Source organism: Saccopteryx leptura, chromosome 2 (assembly GCF_036850995.1).
Source record: "Saccopteryx leptura isolate mSacLep1 chromosome 2, mSacLep1_pri_phased_curated, whole genome shotgun sequence".
Lineage (NCBI taxonomy): Eukaryota > Metazoa > Chordata > Mammalia > Chiroptera > Emballonuridae > Saccopteryx > Saccopteryx leptura.
In genome coordinates, this window is record NC_089504.1 from 247402 (window position 1) to 274693 (window position 27292).

A 27292-nucleotide genomic window follows, 5' to 3' on the forward strand; every position below is an offset into this window, starting at 1 on the left:
GGATCCACTTGGCAATCCCCCTACTAGGCGATGCTCTGCCCATCTGGAGCCACTGCTTCATTGCTCAGCAACTAACCTATTTTAGCACCTGAGGTGAAGCCACCAAGCCATCCTCAGTGCCCAGTGCCAACTTGCTCAAACCATTTGAGCCATGGCTGCAGGAGAGAAAGAGAGAAAGAGAGAGAAAAGTGGGGAGGGGGAAGAAGCAGATGGTCACTTCTCCTGTGTACCCTGGACAGGAATCAAACCTGGGACTTCCACATGCCAAACCAACAACTATACCACTGAGCCAACCAGCCAGGGTCTGCAATGGATTTTTTTGACCATTGATTTTGTATCCTGCTAGTTCACTGTATTTTTTTATAGTTTCTAATAGTTTTGGTGGAGTCTTTATTGTTTTCTATAGAGAGAATCATGCCATCCACAAAAAGTGATGATTAGATGTTTTCATTCCCTATTTGGATGCTTTCATTTCTTTCTATTGCCTGATAGCTCTGGCTAAGACTATGTTGAATAAGAGTGTTAATAGTGGACATCTTGGTCTTGTTCCTGATATGAGAGGAAAAGCTTTCAGTTTTCACCATTGAATATATTACCTAAGGATTTGTCATATGTCATTGTTATTCTGAGGTACTTTCCCTTCAATACCCATCTTATTGAGTGTTTTCATAATACATGGATGTTGTAGCTTGTCAAATGATTTTTTTGCACTATTGATATGATCCTATAACTTTATCCTCTATTTTGTTAACGTGGTGTATTACATGTATTGATTTGCCTATGTTGAACCACCCTTGCACCCTTGGATAGAAGCCCACTTGATCACAATGTTTTATCTTTTTAATGTATTGTTGTTTGCAAACAATACTCTGATAAGGGGCTAATATCCAAAAATATATTAAGAAGTCCTACAACTCAACAACAGAAAAACTTTCCTATTAAGAAATGGTCAGAGGACCTATATACTTTTCCCAGGAAGACATAGTATAGCCAAAAGATATATGAAAAGATGCTGAACTTCACTAGCTATATGAGAAATGCAAATCAAAATCACAATAAGATACCACACCAGGCCTTGGCCAGCTTGCTCAGTGGATAGAACATTGGCCCAGCATATGAATGTTCTAGGTAGAATTCCTGGTCCGGGTACACAGGAGAAGCATTATCTGCTTCTCTCCCCACACCTCTCCCCTTTCTCTCCCTCTTCCCCTCCCGCAGCCAGTGGCTTAATTGGTTCAAGTGTCAGCCTCGGGCACTGAAGATAACTCTTTGGTCCAAGCGTCAGCCTCAGGTACTAAAAATAGCTTGATTGATTCAAGCATCAGCCCCAGATGGGTTGCCAGGTGGATCCTGGTCAGGGCGCATGCAGGAGTCTGTCTCACTAGCTCCCCTCTTCTCACTTGAAAAAAAAAAAGATATCACCTTACACCTGTTAGGGTGGCTATTATCAACAAGACAAGTAATAACAAGTGTTGGAGAAGTTGTAGAGAAAAAGGAACCCTCATTCATTGCTGGTGGGAATGCAAACTGGTACAACCACTATGGAAAATAGTGTGGAGTTTCCTCAAACAATTAAGAATTGAGTTACCTCAAGACCTAGTAATTCCTTTTCTAGATATCTACCTGAAAACTTTTGAAACATTTATTTGTAAAGATATATGCATCCTTATGTTCATGGCAGCATTATTCACAGCCAAGACATGGAAACAACCTAAGTGTCCACTGATGGATGACTGGATAAAGAAGATGTGGTTCATATATACAATGGAATACTACTCAGCCATAAGAAATGATAAAATACTGCCATCTGCAACAACATGGGTGGATCTTGAGAGTATCACACTAAGCAAAATAAATCAAATAGGGAAAAACAAGACCCATATTATTACACTCACATGTGGGGTATAAAACTGAAAGCAACAAACTCATAGACACAGACAATAGTGTGGAAGTTACCAGAGGGGAAGAGGGTTGAAGGAGGATGAAGAGGGGAAAGGGGTCAAATATACGGTGACAAAAGGAGACTAGACTTTGGTGGTGGGCACACAATGCAGGATACAGATGATGAAATATCGAATGGTACACTTGAAATATATAATATTATTAACTAATGTCACACCAATAAATTTAATTAAAATTTGTTTAACTTACTACAAAAGTACATTAATACAATGTGGTACTGGCATAAAGATAGGCATATAGAGGAATAGAAAAGACTAGTAACCCAGAAACAAATCTTCACATACAGTACATAGATTTTCAACAAGAGTGTAGACCATTCAGTGGAGAAAAGACAGTTTTTCCACCAAATTGTGCTGGGAAAATAGGCTATCCACATGCAAAAAAATTAAGTTGGATCGTTATCTTAAATCACATACAAAACACAGCTCAAAATGGACCAAATATATAAATATAAGACTTTGAACAATAAAAACCTTAGAAGAAAATACAGGACAAAATCTTCATAACATTGGCTTTAGCCATGATTTCTTGGATAAGACACCAAAGTTATGGACAATAAAAGAACACATACCTAAACAGGACTTCATCAAAATTTAAAACTTTTATACATCAAAGGAACTTTCAGGAGAATGAAAAAGACAACCTCAAGAATGGAGAAAATATTCACAAACCATGTATCTCTTTGTTATTCAACTGCTGGTCCACAGACCTCTGCAGGTCTGCAAACAGTCTGTGAGTTAACCACACTGATGTTGTATGAAGGTTATAGACCCACTGATCTTAGTTTAAGTTGCTTATGCTCAGGGTGATTTCTGCCTTAGTGGTCCCCCAAATAATTTCCCTATTTTCACCAGTTCCCAAGTGTAAAAAAATTGAAAACCACTGATGTATCTAATAAGGAAGTGATATCAAGAATATATAATATAGGCCCTGGCCGGTTGGCTCAGTGGTAGAGCGTCGGCCTGGCGTACAGGGGATCCGGGTTCGATTCCCGGCCAGGGCACATAGGAGAAGCGCCCATTTGCTTCTCCAGCCCCCCTCCTTCCTCTCTGTCTCTCTCTTCCCCTCCCGCAGCGGAGGCTCCATTGGAGCAAAGATGGCCCGGGTGCTGGGGATGGCTGCTTGGCCTCTGCCCCAGGCGCTAGAGTGGCTCTGGTCACGGCAGAGCGACGCCCCGGAGGGGCAGAGCATCGCCCCCTGGTGGGCAGAGCGTCGCCCCTGGTGGGCACGCCGGGTGGATCCCGGTCGGGCGCATGCAGGAGTCTGTCTGACTGTCTCTCCCCGTTTCCAGCTTCAGAAAAATATAAAAATACAAAAAAAAAAAAAAAAAGAATATATAATATAAAGAACTCCTACCACTCAATAGCAACAACAAAAACACAACATAAAAATAGGCAAAGGGCTTGAATGGATATTCCAAATAAATAAATAAATAAAATAGAAAAGACATACAAATAGCCAATAAACACATGAAAGATGTTCACCCTTACTAATCATTAGGGAAATGCAAGTCAAATGAGATACCAACCCATGGTACCAACTAGATGGCTACAATCAAAAATGACAGAGGAAGTAAATGTTGGCAAGGACGTGGAGAATATGAAAGCTTTTTATGGTATAGCCGTTGTGGAAATCAGTACGGAGTTTTCCTCAAAAACTTGACCACAGAATTACCATATGATCCAGCAATCTCGGTTGTATGTATATGCCCAAAAGAATTGAAAGCAGGGTCTTGAGTAGATATTTGTCAACCCAGGTTGGTAGCAGCACTCACAATAGCTAAAACAGGGAAGGAACCCAGGAGGCATCAATGTATGAGTGAAGAAGCAAATAGGGTTATCAGCCTTAAAATGGAAGGAAATTCTGACACATGATGCAGTGTTGGGTAATCTTGAAGACCTTAAGTGAAATAAGCCCGTCACAAAAGGACAAATACTGTAGGATCTCACTTATATGAGGTACTTAAGAGTCATCAAAACCATAGAGACAGAAAGTAGAATGGTTGTTGTCTGGGTCTGAGAGGAGGGGGGTGGGAGCTATTGTTTCATGGGACAGAGTTTTCGTTTTGAAAGATGAAAAGCCTTACAGAGGTGGACAGTGGTGATGGTTTCACAACAGTTGTACAAATATCTAAAACCACTAAACTGTGCACTTAATGATTAAGACGTAAATTTTATATTATGTGAACTTTGCCACAATTTTAAAAGTTGGAAAGTCAAAAGAGACCTAAGTGCAGGAAGCAAAATTTAAAACTTTGAGGGGGAAATAAACAAGAGAACAGTTCTATGATTGTGAGGTCAGGAAGGGTTTCTAAAGAAGACATAAAAATCACTAACCATAAAGGAATAGATCGACACATTTGACCAGAATAAAATTAAAACCTATACCACAAAAGATACTATACAGAAAATGAAAAGTATATTTGTAATGCCTATAACTTCCGTACTTGGTTTCCAGAATATAAAAGAATTCCTGTACATTCATATGAACAACACAAATAACTGATCAAAAAATCAACGAGTTACAAAAGAGAGAAGATACTCAAAACCACTAGGAATGAGAGAAATTCAGCTTAAACAAATGAAGAGACACCATTTCACCTGCTCAGTTAGCAAACGACACTAGAGCTGGTGAGGTTGAGAAAGCAGTTTGCTGGTGGGAGAGAACACAGTAGAACCATTTCACAGAGCACTTGGCTACTTCTAGAAAATTTCCAAATAACAACCCTATAACCCAGGAAGCTGCCTCTAACTTCATACTAGTCAGGTCACACCAACACCTGAAGAAATGCCCACGGCATGTTCACAGCAGAGTCTGCGACAGTGGACAATGAAAGAACCTCCAGCTCATCACGAGGAAAGAGAGCAAATTACTCATACCATGGAATATTGTTCTGCCTGGACACAGTAACACAGAAATGCTTAAAACAATGCTGAGGGCCAATGAGTCAAGTTGTGAGATAATCATTAATCTATGCATAAACACCTAATACACATCATGCAATTAAAATGCAAACAACACTGTATGTTACTTGTGGGCACAAACATATATTGTAGAAGTGGAATACCCCCCAACACCCACACATACAGACACTGACCAATCCTGAGATGTCAGTTAAATGACCTCAGAGGTCACGCCGGTGAGCAGAGAAGACACAGACACATGTACTGACACGTCAGAGTTGCCATGGTCTCTGGGGCAGGAAACCAACACCATTTTTTAATATTTTGAGAACGCAAAGTTGCTTGGATCCAGGCAAGAATGTATCTATAATCTCAAGAACCATAAAAACAGAAATCTACCCAAATGACATAAGTAGTCCTGTGGAGTAAATGACAACCTGGCTGAGACACCCAGTGTTGGAGCTGAGAGGCCCTGGCACAGTGTCAAGATTTGAGGAGAGAGTCTGGTCTGTGTCCCGGCCAAGGAGTGCTCTCTGATGAGGCAACTGGCTTTGTGGGTTCTGAAAGCACAGCTCCCTGGCGCCCACACAAATTTAACTCCTCGGAAGACTTAGAATTAAATATATAAATGTTCACGAAAATCAAACATTCTGGGTTAATGTTAGGGTTATGATGAAGAGAATTTATCAGAGCACACCAACATCAGCCCCGAGAGATTCTAGTTTTTAAAAACGTAATAGGAAAATTTATATAGGCTTGAGATTTTAGTTGAAAACTTAAATTTGTAAAGAAGTATTGGAACTTTTTTTAATTCATTTTAGAGAGGAGAGGGAGAGACAGAGAGAGAGAGAGAGAGGAGAGACAGAGAGAGAGAAGGGGGGGAGGAGCTGGAAGCATCAACTCCCATATGTGCCTTGACTAGGTAAGCCCAGGGTTTTGGACCGGCAACCTCAGCATCTCCAGGTCGACGCTTTATCCACTGGGCCACCACAGGTCAGGCCAGTATTGGAACATTTAAGCAAACATATGATTCACTATATATATACTTTAATGTACTGGACATACAATACTTAGTATTGAGGAGGGTCCAGCTATAAATTTACAAATGAAATGTTAAGTGTTTCACATAACTAAGTTATGAGGTACTATTAGGATCTCCTTGAAAATCATTGTCAAACATTGCTAAGTGTATAAATATTTTTTGTATGGCAAATCTAAAAAGTTTTTTTCCAGTTTTATTGAGAAGTAATTGACATGCACCCCTTTTGAAGTGTAAGGATTACGGCACGATTGTACACATGCTGTGGGTGGTGATAAGAACTCTTAGGATCTACACTCTTTTAATGGTTTCCCTCTTTATGCTACGTCAGCATTGTCTGTACTCGCCATGTGGGACATCACTCCCTGGTACTTACCCTCCCTTCCACCTGGAAATCTGTACCTTAGGACCCCTTGTTCTCTTCCCCACCTCCAACACTGCCTCTTGTAATCACAAATCCCTTCCCTTTCTCTGTGAGTTTGGTGTGTTGGTGTGTCTGTGGTTATGTTTCCTTTCTCTGACGCTCTTCACTTACTTAGCATAATGCCTTCAAGGTTCATCAATTCGGTCATGAATTGAATCTAAATAGTTTTTTAAAAAAACTATATTCTTAAGATTTGTAACTTTAATAAATGGAATGTTGCCTGTTTAGAAAGTAATGTCTTCCCTGCATAATCTTTTTGATGCACAAAATCCACTCTCAAGGTTCCAACAAACTCACATTGATCATGAAGGATTTCCTTTAAAATCAGATAATAAAATAAGTTATTTCAAGAGTTCTGGGAAAGGAGTAGGTACAATGATGATTCCTGAACATGGTGAGGACCCTCCCAGGAACTTGGGCGAGAGCAGTGTTGTCCAGGCGCGTCAGCCTCACCTGAGACGACACATCCACTATGTATTCTGGGAGCACTTCTAACCAGCCCACTCTGGAAATCTGTCCCATAAAATTCACACAAAATTAAGAAGCCGCAGTTACAGTGGTGAATAACCCCAAATAGCCATCTCAGTGGTCAGCAATAGAGAACTGCCACAATAACGGGACACTGTAGTTGTTACAAATAATGACAAAATAGCAAAACTAATGTGTGATATAATGGTAAAAGACGAATATGAAAAAAAAAGACGAATATGAACTGATTCATGTACAACATGGAGAGCCTTAGAAACATCATACTAAGGCCCTGGCCGGTTGGCTCAGTGGTAGAGCATCAGCCTTGTGCGTAGATGTCCTGGGTTTGATTCCCTGTCGGGGCACACAGGAGAAGCGACTATCTGCTTCTCCACCCTTCACCCTCTCCTTTCTCTCTCTCTCTCTCTCTCCCCCTCCCTCTCCCACAGCCATGGCTCAATAGGTTTGTTCATTGGCCCCAGGCACTGAGGATGGCTCCGTGAAGCCCCCCCCCCCCCCGCCCCCCGCACTAAAAATAACTCAGTTGCAAGCATGGCTCCAGACAGGGGTTGCAGGGTGGATCCTGGTTGGGACGCATGTGGGAGTCTATCTCTCTATCTCCCCTCCTCTCACTTGGAAAAAGAAGGGAAAAAAAGAAACCAAAAAAAATCATACTAAGGGAAAAGCCAGACACAAAGGGCCTCTTATTCTGTGATGGCATTTATGTGAAGCATCCAGAACAAAGCCGTGGTCACACAAGTAGAGCAGCTGCTGCCGGAGCTGGGGCCTGGGGGACAAATTGCTCGCGGGTATGGGGATAATGGCCACTTTCTACAATTAGGCTGTGGCGATGGCTGCACTCTGTGATCACACTTAAAACCACTGACCTGTATACCCTGTAAAAGAATGAATATTATGGCTTGTGACCTTCACCTCAATAAGCTGCTATACAAAAAGAGAAAGGTAAAATACAAGTTTTTATATAAATTACGATTACAAATACATAAAACATGCAGGAACTCGGGCCCAGATCACACACACACACACAGCCAGCCTGTGACTGCTGCCCTCCCAGGCCCAGCTGCCCAGCACTCCCCCACCTCCTGCATGGACACACACACAGACACACACAGGCACATGGCACACGCTCAGACAAATACCGCACCACAGGCACACGAGCATGTGTGTGGAGAAGAACAGGAGCCACAGACACAGCCTGGACCACAAACACATGGCACAGATGCACAGACACACGGCAGACAGACCAGCCGGTCCCATTTCTGCACCGGCACCCAGGGCGGAGGGGTTTCCACACAGCTGCAGCCTTGGCCCGGGGCCCCTTCCCCTGACCCAGGAACTCACCTGCAGCCCCCAGACTGGGTCCCGGATGGTCTCCACAAATGCATGTCTTAAGCTGTCCGTGCAGGAGCCTCTGGGTCGCCTGCCAGTCTTCCCGGACTGCTCACCAACCTCCACCCCTCAAGCCCGGCCACATCCCCAAAGTACCCACTTCTGAAAATGCCACAGCTCACCAGGAACTCAAAACTGTTATTTGTCTGTGTGGAAGTGACAAGACCAGAAGAACCCCTGACTGCCCTCACAAACCCTAACCCTGACCCCATGTACCGGGTGGTCACCCACCTGCCTCCACTCCCCTTCCTACTCCTTGGGGGCAAGGCCCTTTCCTCCTGGTCTGCCCCTCAAGGGGTCCATGCTGAGCCTAGGGGATGTCCAGGCAGTCCCCGAGCTCCAAGCTGTGTTCTGGAACTACTCAGGCACAGCCAGGACCTTAGCCAGAGGCCAGCAGTGATACCTCAGAGGCCCCTGGCCCCCAGAGTACATGCAAAGCTCACTGAATCCTCATGCTGGTCCCTTGGGAGGGGGCAGTTGTCACCTCGTTTTTCGCTGGGTGGGGGGTCCATCCAGCCACTCTAATGAGGCTCCCGCTCCAGCCATCCAGCAAAGGAGCAGACAGGGTGACACGGTGACCTCAGACCTGCAGCTGCGAATCTGTGCTCCGAGCGTCCCTTTGACTCCCAGGAACACCTCAACTTGCACAATAAGGCAACAGCAAGAGTCTGCAGTGCAGGCATCCCTTCGCCTGGAGATACTGTCACCCTGGCAACGAGCTCCAAGTGGGCCAGAGGCAGCACTCAGCCCCTTTTGGGGGAGACCCTCTGCACCAAACATGAGCACCCTGGGCTCAGCAGGGCTTCCTTGGAGGAGCCAGAGCCCTGGGCCACCAGGACAGGACTCTGGGTCACACGGCTGGGATTCAAGTCTGAGCTTGCATCTTCCTGGGCACCCGACTCCGGGAGGCAGCACCTAAGTGTGCAGTCCCCCAATGTGGTCCCGGGGGCTGTGACAAGCCTCCTCTGAGACAATGCTCTGCACACATGCCTGGCACACCATGGCGGGAGCAGCAGTGTCCTTGGGAACAGCACTGTGATTGTCAGTGAGGGGTGGGCACTCCGGGAGCACTGCGCTCCCCCCAGGAGAGGTCCGTGCACCCGCATACTCCAGCCCCACTCACACTGGGCAGGCGGGGGGTTTCCAGGCCAGGGCTGCAGCGGTGGTGCCCAGCCAGATAGGCCCCCGCCCCCGCCTAAGAGATGCAAAGCGGAGCTGGCAGATGCGTGTGGCACAGGCGGCACCATCTCCAGGAACTGCTTTGTCATCGACTTTCCAGGTGCTGCTTCTTGCCCAGGAGGTGGCTGGCGGTTGCCATGGAGACAGCCTGTGGGTCTCAACCTCTCCGCCCCCACAGGGCTGAGCTGGAGCACAAGCCCAGGCCGAGCCCCACCTCCCCTGCCCTAGAGTGGGTGGAGACCACGGTTGGAGAAGGGACGGCCTAGCCTGTGTGGGCCCCCCTCTCTGAGAACACACCTGGCAGAGGACCGCGCGGGCATCTTGCTCAAACAAAACCCCGGAGGCCCTGCTGCATTTCATCCGGGGTCTCTCTGAGTCAGTGCTGGCACCACCATCTCCCAGAGGAAGAAACAGAGGTCCAGGGAGCACGCTCAAGTGTCCAGGCTCATAGCCCAGAAGAGGGGCCCTCAGAGTGATGCACTGAACCGTGCGGAGCCAATGTCACACGCAGCCCACGCCCAGAGCACCAGAAAGGCAACCCCCCCGGCCCCTCCTCCCACCCTATGCCACTACACAGGGGGACCCAGGAGGACAGCAGGACTTTAGGCCCCAGACTCTGGAGTACCGCGGGTGATGCTTGCACAGCCATCACGCCTACCTGCCTGACCCTCCCGACCCTCCAGGCCATGTTGGAAAAAGGTGGCCCCCAAGTGAACATGGAGTCCTTGGGCTGAACTGCTCTGTCCCCCACCAGATCCTTTTCTTCAGAGTAAATTTTACTCTTGCTGCATGTCCTGAGGGCCTAAGAGGCTCTTGGTTAGAAGCGTGAACTCTGTCAGGGTCAAGTGGAATGCCCACTCTGCTTCGTGAGACCTTAGGCTGATTTCTCAGACTCTCAGTTTCCAGTCTGCAGAGTGGGGTGAACCTCTGACCAGAACCTGGACGTCACCCCATCTGAAGTAACAAGGCAGAACCCTTGTCCCCTTAAGGGTCAGGATCAGAGACCAAGCTAGAACAGGTCTAAATAGCATCTAGCATCTCAGGAAATAATGTGAAAATGTCCAAGTTTCAATCAAAACTGATTCATTAGGCCCTGGCCAATTGGCTCAGTGGTAGAGCATCAGCCTGGCATATAGATGTCTGGGGTTCAATTCCGGGTCAGGGCACACAGGAGAAGCTCCCATCTGCTTCTCCACCCTTCCCCCTCTCCTTTCTCTCTCTCTGTCTTCCCCTCCTGTAGCCATGGCTCCACTGGAGCAAGTTGGCCCGGGTGCTGGGGATGGCTCCATGGCCTCTGCCTCAGGTGCTAGAATGGCTTCGGTTACAACAGAGCAATAGCCCAGATGGGCAGAGCATCGTCCCCCTGGTGGGCTTGCCAGTGGATCCTGGTCTGGGCACATGTGGGAGTCTGTCTCTGCCTCCCCTCCTCTCACTAAATAAAAAAACTTTTTTTTTAAATCTGATTCATCAGCCCTGGCCGGTTGGCTCAGCGGTAGAGCGTCGGCCTAGCGTGCGGAGGACCCGGGTTCAATTCCCGGCCAGGGCACACAGGAGAAGCGCTCATTTGCTTCTCCACCCCTCCGCCGCGCTTTCCTCTCTGTCTCTCTCTTCCCCTCCCGCAGCCGAGGCTCCATTGGAGCAAAGATGGCCCGGGCACTGAGGATGGCTCCATGGCCTCTGCCTCAGGCGCTAGAGTGGCTCTGGTCGCAACATGGCAACGCCCAGGATGGGCAGAGCATCACCCCCTGGTGGGCAGAGCTTCGCCCCTGGTGAGCCTGCCGGGTGGATCCCGGTCGGGCGCATGCGGGAGTCTGTCTGACTGTCTCTCCCTGTTTCCAGCTTCAGAAAAAAAAAAAAAATCTGATTCATCAAAAACCAGGAAGATCTGAAACTGACTGAAGAGAGACAATCAACAGATGTAATAACAACGGTACCGGGATCATCGGACAACAATTATCTGAAGCAGTTACGATAAAAATTCTCCCAGAAATTATTACAAACATGCTAGAAAGCAACAAAAAACAGTCACCAAGGAAATAAGAGATACAAAGAACCATCTAATGACACGTTTATAGCTGAGAATTAGAGTAACAGAAATGACAAGCAAAGAGAACGGGCCTCCACAGCAGAAGAGGGAATGGACACGAGAGTCCCTGTACCACCTGCCACGGGAGAAATGGCCCAACGTGAACCACAGAGGAAAACTGGGCGGACACAGACGGCCAAGGACCTATGGGACAATGACATTCGTATAGCAGAGTCCCAGACGGAAAGATAAAATGAGCGAGGGCTGAAAAGTACTCAATTATGTCATGGCTGGAAACTCCTCAGATTTGGCAAGAGGCTTAATCCTATACAGATTCAAGAAGCTGAGTGAATCCCAAACATGGGAAAACTCCAAGAACCCACGACGAGAGACAGCATAGTCAAACTGCTGAACACTAAAAACTAAGAAAAAAAATCTTGATTCTTTGTGACCATTGGAAAGTTGAAAATGGAATTGACAAGCCAATCAGAGTATATGTGCAGAATATATGAAGAGACATTCCATCAACACGGTCACACAGGTAGCCAACAGGTCATGAAGAAAGGGTGTCCACCACCCCTGTCCATTTGGGGAGTGGACATCCAAACCCCAGTGATACATCACTACATACGTCCCAGAAGAGCGAAAATAAAAAACAGTGACAACACCCAGTGCTGGTGAGGGTGCAGCAGAACTAGGTCATTCATGCACTGCTGGTGGGGACACCAGAGATGGAAAACGCTGCCTGCAGCCACTCTGGATAGCAGTTGGGTATTTTCTTTAAACACGAAACATGCAGCTGCAATACGGCCCAGTGATATCCCTCATGGGCAGACTCCCCCAGGAAAGAAAACACTCACAACAGAAACCTGCCCACCAGTGTGTAGAGCAGCTTCACTCACAGCAATTCAGAAACTGGAAGCCACCCAGGTTCCCTGGAACGGAGGATGGGTGAGCAGACTGTGGCTGGGACGCAGCAATGGAAAGAAGCACCTGTTGCCGCGTGGGGCCTCTGCCCGCTTCAGACATCATCCTGAGTGAAAGAAGCCAGTCCCAAAAGTGCCAGCCCATTCCCACGATGCCCTTCAAATGACGAAGTCATGGAAGTAGAGAATGGGCTCCTGCTGTCGGGGGCAAAGGAGGGACGAGGTTGGGGAGAAGTGGGTGTGGGTGGGGGCGACGTCCTGGCTGGGGCACTGTGCTGCTGTCACAGGCTGTCACCACTCAGCGCTTTCTGTATATCATGAATCTACAATCAGCTCACAATAAAACATTTACTTTTTAAAAAGGCGGTGTTAATAACAGCATTTAGCTCGGGTGGTTGTAGGATTATTATATTAGAACAGCAGCTGGCACGCAGGCAACTTCACAAGAGTCAGCTGTCGTTTTTATTTACCTGTTTATGTCTCAGGAGCTGGCACGCCCTGTTTTCCTCTTCCTGTCAGCTCCGGTGAAGATCTGGAGGCTCTGCACCCCTGCCCCACCCGAGGAGGGAAATCCTCCTTGCAGAGGGTGCAGAGCCCAGCCCCTAGCCCCCAGCTACTGCAAGCTTAGGGGCAGGGCTGGAGAACAGCAGGGGCGGCCTGGGTCCCCTGCTCTGTGTCCCTGCATATCTGGTGTTGCTGGGGCTTCTAGGTGTCAGACCCTGTCCCAGTGGAAACACTGTACCCAGTATTGATCAGGTGATGGGAAAAGGGGTCCTCAACTTCCTGCCCATTTCAGAGGACATCCCCTCCCCTACACCGCATTCCCAGAACTAGGGCCCCAGAAGGCAGGTGCTAGAGGGCGCTCGGGGATTCCCACCCTGACAGGGGGCTGCGCCATGCCCAGGGGAACCCCACCTCCTACAGGTCATCAGTGCCCACCCCACCCCTGCCCTGATCCAGGCAGAGAGGGTTCCAGAGTGGGCAAGGCAGCCCTGGCTCAGCCCAGCCTAAGAGCTCCGTGGTCCTGGTGCTGCTGTGGTGTCAACAGGCCCAGAGGCTGGTGACCCGGAGGAATGACAAAGAACCCAGGGTCAAAGAAGGGCAAGAGTAGGGAGGAAGATGCCGGATTCCGCAGACAGTACCTGGGGCCCACACCATGCCAGCCACAGACTGGCTACCTTGGATTCATCATGTCAACCCCGTGTGCCCCTGAGGCCGTGGGCTCCTGCTCCCCCAACGGGATTTCTCTGCTCTGACGCGGTGAGTACCAGCTGCATACTGAGGATGGGGGCACGGTGGTGGCGGGTCACACGGGCTCAATCTATTAGGAAGCCCTAGCCCCCCGTGTGACTACATGTGGGGACAGGGCTCAAATGGGGTCCTAAGGGTGGACCCTAATCTGACAGGGCTGGTGTCCTCTTAGAACAGGAAGAGACCAAAGCTCTGCACAACAGAGAAGAGGCCATGTTGACAACACAGCAGGAAGGCAGCGTCACCAACACCAGCCCTGCGGCCACCTCCATCTCGCACCTCCTGCAGCCAGAGCCGAGACAGAAAACGTCTGTGGTTTAAGCCGCCTGTCTGTGCCACTCTGTCATGCAGATGACGGTCACATGCCTTCGAGGGAACAAATTCACCAGCAAAGTAACAGAGATGCTGAGGGCTGAGGAGCAAGCCAGAGGAGGGAGAACTCTTGGGGTGAGAAAAGGGCACCGAGAGGCCAGCCGGCAGGCAGGGAGGAGTGGAGAGGAGCTGCACACTCAAACCCCACATGCACTGGGGGCTGCTCTCCTTCCCTCCCCTGGGCCTAGGAAGGAGAGACATTAGCAACCATTCTCACCTCAGTGAGAACTAGCAGCTCAGCCTCCAGTGTGAACCGGGTGGTCAGGTGACTCTCCCACAGCTGCTCTGAGCCCACCACCCTTGTGCGAAGGCTCCTACCCTCACAGGCATGAACTTGACTTCCTGTGGCCTCTACAAGTGGACCAGCCACAGGACACAAGGGGAGGCATGCCAGGCCTGGGACCCTGTGGGCCCTGGAGAGAAAGGACCAGGCCTGAGCCGTGGGGAGGCCACCAGCTTGCTGGCCCAGCCCCCCGTGCAAGGCTTCATCAAACAAGATGCAAATGTGCATCTTCACGTAAAAGGTCCCCCTTAAATATTAGCAACTAATTTAGAGCCCATCTGACCACACCCCTTCAGCCCTCCAGCCACAGACCCACCAAGGGAGCTGTTCCAGGGACTCTGACAGCTCCCACCTCTGGCCAGTGTACCCACAGACCGTGGCACAGGAGCAGCACCCGCCCTAGCTGCCACCCCAACCCTGCCACCCCTCCCTGCAGAATGGGTGGGCGTGGGCTGAGACACCCTGATTCCGGCTTGAGGCTCACTGACAATGAAACAGGCCAGGTTCCCTCCAGTTCAGACACCAGCCCCTCAGGACAAGGCCCTGTGGGTGATCCCTGAGCTGCTCTGAGGGTTGGGACACCTGAAGACCAATCTACAGTCCCTGTGGACCCTGGGGCCCTGGAGACCTCAATTGTTAGCAGAAACAGAGCCTCCAGCAAGACCCGAGACAAATGAGTGATGAACAGATCACCCCGCCCCGCCCCCTACCAGGCCCTGGGGACACACCTGCCTCAGGGGCGAGCAGCCCAGACCCTGTGAATGACAGAATGTCCCTGGAGTCCAGCTGAAACTTCCCTCCCTTCCCCGAAGCATGTCCTGGTCCCAGGAGGCCTGCAGTATGTGCTCTGGGCTCTGAGGCAGCCGTGGGTTTGCAGAGAGAGGGGCCTCAGGCCTGCTGCGTTAGGCAGCATTTCAGAGGTTCCCCAAGCTGTAAGAGCCCCCCAAGATCTGCACACTGTCTGATGCTGCTTCCCCACCCCACCCCACACATAAGACCGTGCAGCCCGAGAGTGGCCCTCAGCCAGCCTGGAGGACACCCCAGGACCAGAGCCCCAGGCATGGGGCCAGCTGCCCACAGCATAGCTCAGCTGGACTCCAGCCCTGAGGACACCCCAGGACCAGAGCCCAGGCATGGGGCCAGCTGTTGGGTCCCCCCCAGCCACCCAGGATCGCCAGGCCTTTGGGGCTGGTGGGGGGTTCTTCCCCAGACATTCGCCTCCACATGGGGTGGGGTCTGCAGGCAGTGCCAGAGGGGGCTTGGTTCTGATACCCCCACCCACACACCCAGGAGCGTGTAAAGGGTTCTAAAACAGACAGGACACAAGGGTCGAGTGAGCGACTTCTCTATAAACGCCCAGCCCAGGTGTTTGCACTCTGCCCACTTCCCCTGGTGTTACATCCTCCAGGATGGGGTCCCGAGGCCTCATGGGGGGCCTCAGGTGGTACCTCAGGGTACCACCTCAACAACCCCACAGTCCGGAGGGCCTACAGAGACATGTCTGGATCACCAACGATGTTCCATGGATGCTGCCTTTAGGGGTCCCAGCCTCAGATCCCCAATGATGGGGTCCTGACAGTCTCCCTGGGCTGCTCCAGGGGCTACGTACCAGAATTCAGCCTTCTCCCCCTGGTCCCAGCCACATGTTGGGGAGGCCATGTCTAGTCTCAGATGGGGATAGAGGAGGAAGTCCAGTAAACCCCCAACCTGACCAGACACAGAGAACTCCCCAGCAAACCCCCAACCTGACCAGACACAGAGACCCCTCCTGAACGACCACAGTCATGGACTGAGGAGGAACCTGTATAGAATTGGCTCTGGTGATTGAACACGAGGCTGCCCGAGGCCCACGCTTGGACACGCACCACAGTCAGCCCATGACCAACCCATGTCATCGGTCACTCAGACAGGGCATGTCTTGTCACCTCAACCCAGGCACAGGGAGGGTCACCGCACATTCAGGCGGGAAGTCCCTGGTCATCCCTGGCCCAACCCTGCCAGCCCTTCCCAGCCCAGGGCCTCTCTGAGCCAGGCTCCCGGTGCCCGGCCCAACAGGACAGCAGGTGCAGGCATCCCACACTGAAGGCCGAGCCCTGGACGATGTCCCTCCCCAGCTGAGAGGCCCACATGCCTCTCCCCCCCCCCCCCCAGAGGAGGCCCAGCGCAGGGTAGGATGACTCTCAGCTCTAATTACTTGTCCTGGAAAGAAATCCCAGTTTAATTTGGAGTAAAACGAGAGGCTGCGGTTAGAAATGTCCCCTTGGGGAGCCACCTGCCTGAGCTGGGACACGTTACTCTGCTGTCCCCAAGGACCAGGAAGGAAAGCCCCAGGCTGCAGCCTACAGGGGGCAGGGCCACTCAGGACTTCAGGGCTGGGGGATTCTGTGCAGCAGGAAGATGTCCCCAGGGTCTGAGGGGACTCTAACCCTGTCCCAACTCTCAGCTGGAATCAGCCCCTCAGGACCACAGGGTGAGTTATGTGGAGGACGGAGGTGGTGACATGGGGACGACCACGGAAGTGGTCAGTTATAGAAGGGCTGGGTCCACAGGTACACAGTCTCTTCTTTCTCAACCCCAAGTGCACACATTCTGCTCACCCTCCTTTTCCCTGTGTTACAGACAGACAGGCCCAGATTCCTGGGGTCTGGGTTCCACTCCGCTCACCCACTCCAGGATTTTCCTATGTCACCTGCGGGTCCCCATCTCCTGGACTGGCCCACTAGCACTCCGGCTGGAATCCACACCCAGTCAGACCCTCTGGTTGTTCCACCGTCCTGGTCTCTGCCCTGCGTGGCTGCCCGTCTCCCCACACGGCAGAGGGGCTACTGCAGGTGCTCTCCCCAACTTGGCTGGCCCTCGCCGCTGCTGAACGCCATGCTCCCCATCAACCCCCTCGCCCTTCCTTTGAAGAAGGCCCTGCTCCTCCTGAAACACTGTCCACATTCACTCTCTGGCCTCCGCCCACATCACTGCAACCCAGCCTGGGTCTCTGGGCTGAGCCATGGCAGCTTCTCCTCACACCCCCTTCCTAGGGACTGGCCTGGTCTCGGGCTCTGAATACCACCAGTACCCCCGCATCCTGGTGCTGACACCTCCAGCCACAGCCTCTCTCCAAAGATCCAGATGGCATCCCCTCATGTCCTTCAAAGTCACCTTATTACTGAGGCCCCTCTGACCCCTCCCAGCCTCCCTGCCCTCCTTACCCCTCTTCTGTGCGAACAAGGAAGCTGGTGCGCTCGTGCACAAAGTGGCCTTCACGACACGCCAGGCACCAGGGTGGAGCCGTGAAGAACATAGACTGAGCAGGGCAGTGGGAGACAGACTTTATGCAATAAACATCATGCATCAGCACAGCCCATACACACATCACACACATGCACACATTACACACGCACACACACACATGCATGTACACACGTGTACTAAAAAAACTCAGCAGGGCTGGGAGAACGTGTCCCCCTCGAGCCCATGATTCTGTTCACCCCGTGGGCTCAGCACCTAAATAAAGGAGTGATTAACAAATCACAAATACATGGGGCAGCTCAAGAGGCTAGACAGATGCATGGACAGGAGTGTGGACAGAGCCCTGCCAATAGGATAGTCCCTCAACTCACTCCCGTGCAGCCAGGACGAGTGGCTGTGCTCTCACCCCACGGCCAAGGGTGTACCCAAGCTTACTTCACAGATGACAGCCTGAGGCTAAGAGGCTTCCACAAGGTGGGAGTGAGGGGGCCGTTCCAACCCAGGTCACCTCCCAAGACCTCACACCAGCCTCAGAAGCAGAAGAGTCCCCAGCTGGCCTCTGGGGACGAGCTGGGCTTCACCAGGCAACAGGCCTACCCAGCCAGAGCCCCTCCCCACCTCCCAGGCCCTCCAGCGCTCTGAACACCAATTAAGTTAACCCTAATTAAAAACAACAAAGTAATGAGAAATAACACCCCCTCATGACTACCCACAGGGACCTCAGCTCAGGAGGGTTTAGAGTTAGGATTCTTCCCTGATTCCCCACTGGCCAGCACTCACCCCAAAAAGGACCCGGGGTCTTCCTCTACCACACATACAGATGTACACACATGCACACATACACCCACACTCACACACCCACATATGCACATAACCCATGCACACATGCACGCATGCACACATGCACACACATAAGTTCATGAGTCCTGTGTACTGCATGCAGCAGTGAGGAAGCAGCTAGCCCATGAGTCTGGGTCAGCATGTGAACCCCCATGGGATACAAATCACCCTCCCTGCCTGGGGGTTCCCCTCCCAACCCAGTGCCACTTCTGGGGACTGGGAAGTTGGAAACTGTCAGTGCCCTGACTCCAAGCCCTTCTCCTGAAGACAATGCAGGGACCCCATGACCCAGACAAGAGACACAGAGCAAGGCAGAAAACAGAAGGGGCAGTAAGAACAAGAGAAAAGGCACGAAGACAGGGAAATGGAGAGTGAGCCAGGGAGAATGAGGGAGGCAGAGAGGGAGACTGATAATTGGAGAAGGGGGAAGAAGCACACGAAGAAAAGGACAGAAGCAGGGGAGGGAGAGTTGGGGAAACGGAGAGAAAAACAGGGACAGAGGGTGGAATCTCTAAGGCAGAACTTGGGGGAATGCTTGGGACTCTCGCTGGGGCTCCCAGGAAGGCTGAGCCCGTCCAGCTCTCTGTGACCAGGAGTGTGGGCAAAGGGAGAGCAGCCCAGGGTGCTCTACCCTCGGGAGGAACCTCCTGGCACCACTAAGGGACCCAGGTTCCCTGGGCCTGGAGGTCAGATGTGCTTGTGGGAACACCCAGGGCTCTTCCACCTTCTTGCCTTGCCCCCAGCAACTCAAACAATCAGCACCAAGGACAGCGCCCACCCACTCCCGGCTGGCCCCAGAGCACCCGGCTTCTGTAACTCATTCCTTTACAGATACTCCCTAACTGCTCCTGGGAGCCCACCCCAAGCTAGGCTCAGGGTACATCCTGAAATCCTAAAAAATAAGATGCTGTTCTTGTCCTCAGGGACTTGTGTTCAGAGGCAGGGAGAGAGGAAAGTAAACAGTGACACTCCCCAACACCGGCAGTGCCTGCTGGACGGTGGGCGTGCCTGCTCTCCGAGGGACCACACTCCCCCCCCCCAGCCCAGCAGACAGCTGTGGACAGTGTCCTCGGTGCCGCTGACCCATGTCCCCCTGAGAAGAGGCTCTCTACCTCCCTTCATCCTCAGTCATTATGGAAACAGGACAGAAAGCAGGGTTTCCCTACTCTACTAATTCCCAGTTTAGAGGCTCCCATCCCATCAGTGCCAGTGACAGACTGGCACCCCCTTCCCAGGACCAAGGAGGGCACCAGGCAGAAGGGCCCAGAGGAAATTATGTCAGCTCTCCCGGGAGAGACCCGCCAACGGCCAGGCCACCTCACACTGGCCTGTTCTCTGGACCACAGTGGGGCCTACTCCTCTGCGTAGTCCTGGGACCCTCAGGCCCTGAGGATGAGTAGATCATGGTCCCCGGCACAGGCTGGGGCCCACAGGTCAGAGGAGCAGACTCCCCCAGCACTCACCCCCTACCTGAGCTGAAATAACAAGCACTCAGCCCCAGCCCTTGGCCTGCTGGGCAGAAGAAACAGGGCAGGAGCCGGCAGCACTGGGAGCCTGAGGCCCACCCAGAAGGGTGGGAGGCCAGGAAGGAAGAGCAGGGTGCTCTGCCCACACTCCTGCCCCAGCCAACACTCAGTTGAGACTTCCTAGACCCCTGGGCTGTTCTGCGTCATTATCAGAGTCCATTGGAAGAGAAAAGCGGTGGACAGGTCACAGGAGAGCACCTTCTGGTAGCCATGGGCACTGCCTGGCCAAGCACTAGAGCTCAGGGAGACCTTTGCTGCTGAGCTCCAGCAGGAAGCAGCACAAACCCACAAACCCACTGCTCCCTGAGGCCCAGACCACTGCCCGGCCTGGAAGCCCCTCCCCCATAGTGCCTCGCCCCTGTCACTGCGCAAGCTTCACCTTCAGGTCGCTGTGAGTTGATCCTCTCAGCCCAGGTGGCAGCACAGGCACCTCTTGGGCCCGCACAGCTGGCCAGCAGAGATGTCCCCACATGGCCACTTGCAGCCATGCCAACTGTCTCGGACGAGCCAGGAAGGCCACCCCCCAGCCCGACACAGGGCAGGCACCCCGGTTCACCTACCCCGTGAGAACCACCACGAAGTCCATGACGTTCCAGCCGTTGCGCAGGTAGGAGCCCTTGTGCAGCACAAAGCCCAGAGCAATGATCTTGATCCCAGCCTCGAAGCAAAAGATGCCGATGAAATATGGCTCCGTGTCATCCTGAGAACACAGTACAGGGTCGCAACTGCCCCTGCAGCAGCTGCCCAGACACCACGCCCACCCTCCGAGCTCCCAGCCCCACCACGGGTCCCTAACATGCCCTCCATGCCCCTGTCCTAACAAGAGGGGCAGGGGCCTCCCACCCTCCAGTCCCACAGCAGGGGAGGCACTGACGATCATACTGCAGGACCTGTCCTGCAATGACCAGAGTGACCCTGTCATTGTCCTGTCGTTAAGTGCTATCCTCCTAGAGGAACTGAAGCACAGAAAGGCCAAGGGCCTGGGCTGGAGACTCCATTAGTCAGAGGCCACCTGGGTCTGAACCAAGCTCTAACTACTGCGCAAGGTTAATGCTTCAGCTCCCCGGAGTGCAGCTCATTAACCCAGACTTTCTGGATAATCAAAACATACAGGTCTTGGGAGCAAACATGGGCCAGGCTTAGGAGCCTTTGGAGGGTGAAGCATCCAGCCACCGGCCACAGGAAAGGCATTCCTGGCAAAGGGGGCAGTGTGGGCACAGGAATGGGGCCCCCTCTCTCTACCCTCAGCTACACCTCATCGCTCAACCCTGCAGGACAGGACAGGCCCCCCGGTGCTGAGCAGGGTGGGGACAACCCCCATGGAGCTCAGCAGGGGAGGACGCCACGTGGAGACAGGCACAGAGACAAGCACAGAGGGTGTGGTCAGGGGTAAGGGGAGGTGGTCGAGAGCCTCGGGGCAGGGAAGCCCAAGGGGCAGACGCACAGGGAGGGTCATCATGGGACACAGCTGGGGTACTGACCACAGGCACCCGCACACCAGGGCTGCTGCTCAAAAGCAGAGAGAGGGGTGCTGGGAAGGGCTCACCCCAGGACTGTGGGAACTGCTCTACCCGGCCAGTGGGGGCAGGGGCCAAGGCTGCAAGCCTGGGCCTGGCCACCTTGGGATCCCCAGAGGTTCCGCCAGCTCCCACTCAGGACAGCAGCCTGTGCCTTCCTCTCCCAGGAACCCTGACCCTGCGGGCCCTCCACACTGACCCTCAACCCAGGACTCCCAGTCCACAGCCGATGGGCAGCCCTGTGTGGAGTGTCCATCACAGCCCAGCTTCTCCTTCCTGCCACCCTGATGCTGACTCACGGCAGGATCACCGCCCCCACCCCCGGGGCTTCTGGTCTAGTGTAGCTGGATGGCCCCTCTCTCCATCTGCCCCCGGGGAACTGCTGGGCCCCAGCAAACACCTTCCCAGGAAGCTTCTGGGCAGACAGAAGGCCAGGGCCAGAGCTGGAAGACAGGCCCCTGGCCTCACAGCTCTTTCCCCAGCTCCACCCTTGACCACATGGTTGAGCACTGGTGTGGGGGAGGGGTGGGTGGACCGCAGCTAGGGCTCCCACTAAAGGCCACGCAGCAAGGTAGTGGGTGGGTGAGAAGCAGAGTCCCCAAGACAAGGAGCCACGGCAGCCCCACCCTGGCCCAGGCTGGCAAACGAGGAGGCTGCTCTGCCCCCCAGCCCCCACCGCCCCCCAGGCAGTGGCACCAGCTTCCAAGCTGGACCCAGAGGCACTGCCCTCCTCTTCAGACCCAGCACCAACTCTAGCCTTTAGTGCACTCTGCAAGCCTGCACACAGGCCTGGGGTCAGCCCAAGGCTCCTCAGGTCTCAAGGCCAGGCTCAGGTGAACACATTCTGCTCCTTTTCTCAGCAGCTCAGCCCCAACCCCTGTAAGTGTGCCCACCCCCATCACCACAAAACCAACCCTCCTCACCTGGGAGGCAGGCACTCAGACTTGGCTGGGTGGCCCACTGGCTCACCTGAGCCTGTCACTCACGCCACCCCAGCAGGGGCGGGTCTGAGCCTTCCTGCTGCACTCTGGCCTCCCTGCCCCCAGCCCCCTGGACTGCTTCTCTGGGGCCCTACTCCTGCCACACTTCCTGGGGGATAGGACCCAAGCTCTGTGGCCTGTGCCTGAAGCCCCAGTTCCCTCTGACTTTCTCCCTTGCCTCCACCCTCTGGAGTGGGTCCTTGCAACAGCATACCGCTGGCAAGGTGCCCACACCACCAGGAGGAGCCTGGGCCCAGAGAAGGCAAGTGGCACTATCCAGCTCCACACTTGGGCAAGAGTCACCACAGGACACATTGCACTCAGCCATGTGGCAGGGCTGTGAGGTCCTTCATACTTCAACAACAGAACCCTGGGGCCTTCTGCACGCCCCAAGAAATGACTGCTCCCTGCAACCTCTCGTCTCTGGCTGTCCACACTGGCTGTCCACTTTCTTCTAGACCCCTGCCCGACTGCGAGCACACCCAGGGCAGCCTAACTGCCCACCTTTTCCCACCACTGAGCCCATGGACGGCAGGAAGGAGGGAAGTTCAGGGCCCAGGCCAAGCGCTGAGCAGGCCGTGTCATCCCTGCTTGACTTCCCTGAAGTGAGCAAGAGGACGGGAGAAGACCCGTCGCTTGCTGACTGTGGGGCAGAGGCCTCCCAATGCTCCCTCTGCAGGTCCCTGCCCTGCTTCTCCTTCTCTCGTCTCCAGGGCTCGGCCCCTCGGGCCCCAGGAGCCCACATCAAACCCCAGTCAGGGGGCCAGGCAGCAAAGGGCTTGGGTCTAGGGGAATGGCCTCACCTTGGGTTGGGTCTCACCTCCCCAAACCCCATGCTTCCCACTGCCCCAGTCCCTCCAGAGACCTGCCCTGGCACCCTGACTGTCACAGGCCCTGGGCTTCAGATTGAAGGGCCCTGGTACAAGGGACTGTGAGCCCATGACTGGAGGGGGTGAAAATTATTCAGGATGTTTAGGAAGAAAGCCTGGGAAGAAATGCTACCTGTGGGAAGGGGTGGCCCCATGGGGAAGAGACTCCAAGCCAGAGAGACAATTCTGAAAGAGAGGCGAACAGGCTCAGGGTGGCACCACCGGGGCAATGACCATCATGGCCCCACAGCCAGCCACACCTCCCCAGGGCACTCAGAGCCTGGCACTCCTGACCCTGAGCCATTTTGAATAACCACCACCACATACACACATCTCAGGCTCAGTTCTTAGTTTCTTAGCTCAAGACGGCCTAAGGCTGAGGGACTGGACGGCCCATGAGGGGTGCAGAGGTGGCTAGTGGCATAGGGCAGAGCAGCCGCCGCTCCCTATCGGGGGCTGAACCGGCTACTCCAGTCCTCCTGACCCTTGGAGAGCGACTTAGCAGCTTGGTTCTAGCCTTTTTCCTCCACTGAAGAAGTGAGCTGCCACAGATCCTAGAGAGTCTGGAACCAGACAAGCTGCACAGCCCTCAGGCCCCCGCCGCCACCGCACTCACCAGCCGCTCGGACATGGGCGTCTTGTCGCCGTCAGGGAGGTGCTGCTCCAGTGCCAACACGATACAGTTGGCAATGATGGTGGCCAGGATCATGTACTCAAACGGAGTGCGTGGGTTAAGGACTGGCCAGGAGGCGCCAAGGGGGGAGGCGAGGCGAGGAGGCCGAGACGGGCAGCGCGCAGTGCAGCAGACAGCCAGGAGGCCTCCGGAGGCTCCCGAGAATGACCCCTACGGAGCCCACCCCTCGCTCCCGCCCTCATTCTTGGGGGCCGCCTCGAAGGGCGCCTCTGCAGTCGCAGCCGCCAGCCCGTCGGCAAGTCTAGGAGGCCGTCAGCACCGAGGACAGCGCCACCCCTGCTCCGCTGGGACCCTGCTCCGAGAGCCGAGGGGGCGGTGCGCCCCCAGCAAGTGGCTGAAGGAGGGACCCCGCGCAGGCGCACTCCTACCTAAAGACACGTAGCCACATGTATCTACACAGGCACGTGAACATACATGTCCCGAGAGTCCCGAACACACGCACGCGCAGCGCCGGGTTCATGTTCTGCCCGCACACACACGCCAGCACCTGCAGCCAGGCACGCGCACGGGCCCGCGGCCACACGGGGACTCACACCTACACAGACTCCGGTTCGCCCTCGGGTGCCCTCCAGGCTGGCCGTGCGCTCTGCGCCCAGACCAAGGAAGCAAAAGGACTAGTCTGGGGGCAGGGGGTTCCGCCCAGAGCCACCATCGCCACGACCACACACTTGCGCGCGCGCACACACGCACCCGGGGTTCAGACAGAGGGGCTCCGGAACCCCGCCGCGCCCCCTCCTCGCCGACCCGTCCCCGGGGCGCCTCTCCCCGGGTCGCACCCTCCTTCCGGCCCCGGAAAGATGGCCACTGGGTGCCGCCCGCGACCCGCCTCGGTCCCCCCACCCCGCCCAGCCGCCCCTCCCACACCCGGCGGGGCGCGGAGGCCGGACACCGCGCCCGGTTCCCTGTGCCCGCGCCTGCGGGCGGCCCGCCGCCCGGCCCCATCCCCGGCAGGATATGGCCACTCGGTGATGCGCTTGGCGTATTTGCGGACGACGTTGTCCTCGCTGAAGACGAAGAGCGAGCGGTTGACGGTGAAGCAGTTCTGCTTGACCGGGATGGGGTTGTACAACGCCATGGTGCGCGCGCGCTGCGCGATCGACTGCTTGTAGAGGACCCGCTGGCCCGGCTGCAGCCCCCCGGGGCCCGGGCCGCCCGCGCCGCCGGCCCCGCCGCCCCGGCCCCGCTCCCCGCCGCCGGTGCCCCCATAGCGGCCGCCCAGCTCGTCCCCAAAGCGGACCATGGCTCCCGGACGCCGAGCGCATCCCCCGCCCGGCGGCCCCGGCAGGGAGACCGCGGGACGCGCCAGGCGTTCGGGAGCGGAGCAGCCCCGGAACCGCCGGACCTGCACCGGACCTCGCCCGGCCCGGCAGCCGCCGCACCCGACTCCGCCGCCCGCACCACGCCCTATAAGGGGGCGATCACGTGGCGGTGCCCGGCCAATCCGCGCAGCCCCGCCCGCCCGGATCCCGCCCGCCCCGCCCCCAGCCGGCCGCCCCCGCCCTGTCTCAACCTCCGGGTCCCCCTGCTAGTTCTTGGGGGTGCGCCTCGGCCCCCCGGTCCTCCCCGGCTGCTCCCCAGGTCTAGGCGGGCGCGGTGAGTGTGCGGCCTCGGTGTTTCGGGCCTTGAGCCGGGGCTAGGCGCTGGCCAGATGCTGAAATGGGCGGCTGTGGCCAGGAGCTGGGCGGGGCTGGGAGTGCTCGACGGCCGTGCTGAGCGGCCCAAGCGGACCCCTCCTTTCCCCACGGAAGGCATCACCAGCAGCGGAATGCTTCAGCCCAAATAGGGGACAGTAGGCCCCTGGTTGCCGATGTTCCTTTCCACAAGTCACTCCTCTCTGCGGCGGCATCGTCAGCTCCCCTCCCCCTCGCTGCAGACCACCGGCCTCTTCCAAGAAGATGATGGCTCCCTGGCCCTGTCTTGCCATCTTTTCGGTGTCATCCACATCCTTATGGTCGAGGCTTTTAACTCCCTGGTCTCGGTTGGCAGGATACCTAACCCTGCCCTCACCGTCTAGCATATCCTAAACCTTCCCAACAACGTTCAGGGAATCAACTTCAAAATCTCAATTTGGAGATTCCGTCCTTGCACAATTCATTCAATAAAAATTTAAAGGGAACCTGTTGTGTGCTTTTCGTCCATCCATCCTTCCGCTTAATGTCCCCACCGGGCACGTGTTAGTTGCCAGGCACTAGGCTCCACGCTGGCCTCGGAGGGGCTGGCACTCTCCTACAAGCAATGGCGGTGTTCACAGACGCTGGCTTGGTGCCAGGCATGTTTACTCTGCTCCAAGCCATTTGCACGTTCGGATAAGAAGCCTTCCACTGGACCACTCCTGTGAGTGACAGAGGAGGTCAGGCAGGTGTCAAGACACAGTTCTCTTCACCAGGACATGAAGAACAAATCAGTGTCTCCAGAGCACCAGGGGCAGTGAGAGCGATGAGGACGGGGCAAGGAGACGGCTGGCAAGGGAAGAAGGAGAGGGCTTTTCTAAGATCGAGTCACAGAAGACTCAGGAAATGGCCCCTGAATGTTGTACAGAAGTGAGACCAGGACACGAGTGTAGAAGCCCTTGGGCGTGATCTTGGGTAGCGTGTGCCATGCTGTAGGCTCTGCCTGTGTTGTGAGAGCAACGAAGTCACGGGAGAGCTCGGAGGAGAGAGGTCAGCTGACTGTTGTTCTAAAAGGCTCCCTCTTGCGGCTGCGTGGGGGATAGGCGGTAGGGGCCGGAGGACCATCACCTGGAATGCGTTCTGAGGTAAGCGGCCCAGTTCCCAGCTAGCAGGGGCTTATCCGACAGTGTGACCCTCACTTAACAAAACGCCATTTCAGGAATGCAGACTGTCCATCTTTCCTCCTCTCAGGGTCACCACCGGCCAGTTGCCTTGTGACCAAAGGTGGCTGCCACAGCTGCAGGCATCATGTCTTTACGTCAGCGTTTCAATAGGAAGGAAGGGGCAGGCATAAAAGAACATCCATTTTTTATTTTTATTCTGAGAGACAAACAGACAGGGACAGACAGGAAGGGGGAGAGATGAGAAGCATCAACTCATAGTTGCAGCAACTTCATTATTCATTGATTCCTTTCTCATCTGTGTCTTGACCAGGGGGCTCTAGCTGAGGCAGTGACCCCTTGCTCAAGCCAGCAACTTTTGGGTTCAAGCCAGCGACCATGGGGTCATATCTATAATCCCACGCTTAAGCTGGCGACCCCACGGTCAAGCCAGTGACCTCAGGGTTTCGAACCTGGGTTTAAAATAAATGTGATATCCTTTCATAACAACGGTTTCCAGAAGCTCCCCAACAAATTGCTCCCTAAACTCCTTTGGGGAGATGTGGATCATGTGCTTTGGACAGACCTGGGCTTCAGGAAGATGGGAGGG

General features: G+C 54.3%; 1 protein-coding gene across 4 annotated transcripts in view; it reads right to left on the bottom strand.

Annotated features, from left to right (window-relative positions):
• Positions 1-25272, bottom strand: part of CACNA1B (calcium voltage-gated channel subunit alpha1 B) — a 171399-nt gene extending 146127 nt beyond the window's left edge. For all 4 annotated transcript variants that reach the window (XM_066366550.1, XM_066366548.1, XM_066366549.1 and 1 more), the window contains exons 1-3: positions 24869-25272; positions 23835-23940; positions 20413-20552 (exon numbers count right to left, since the gene is read on the bottom strand). In XM_066366550.1, coding sequence (XP_066222647.1) covers positions 20413-20552; positions 23835-23940; positions 24869-25152 — 530 coding nt within the window. In that variant the 5' untranslated portion in view covers positions 25153-25272. The remainder of the gene's footprint in view (positions 1-20412; positions 20553-23834; positions 23941-24868) is intronic.
• Positions 25273-27292: the final 2020 nt, after the last annotated feature.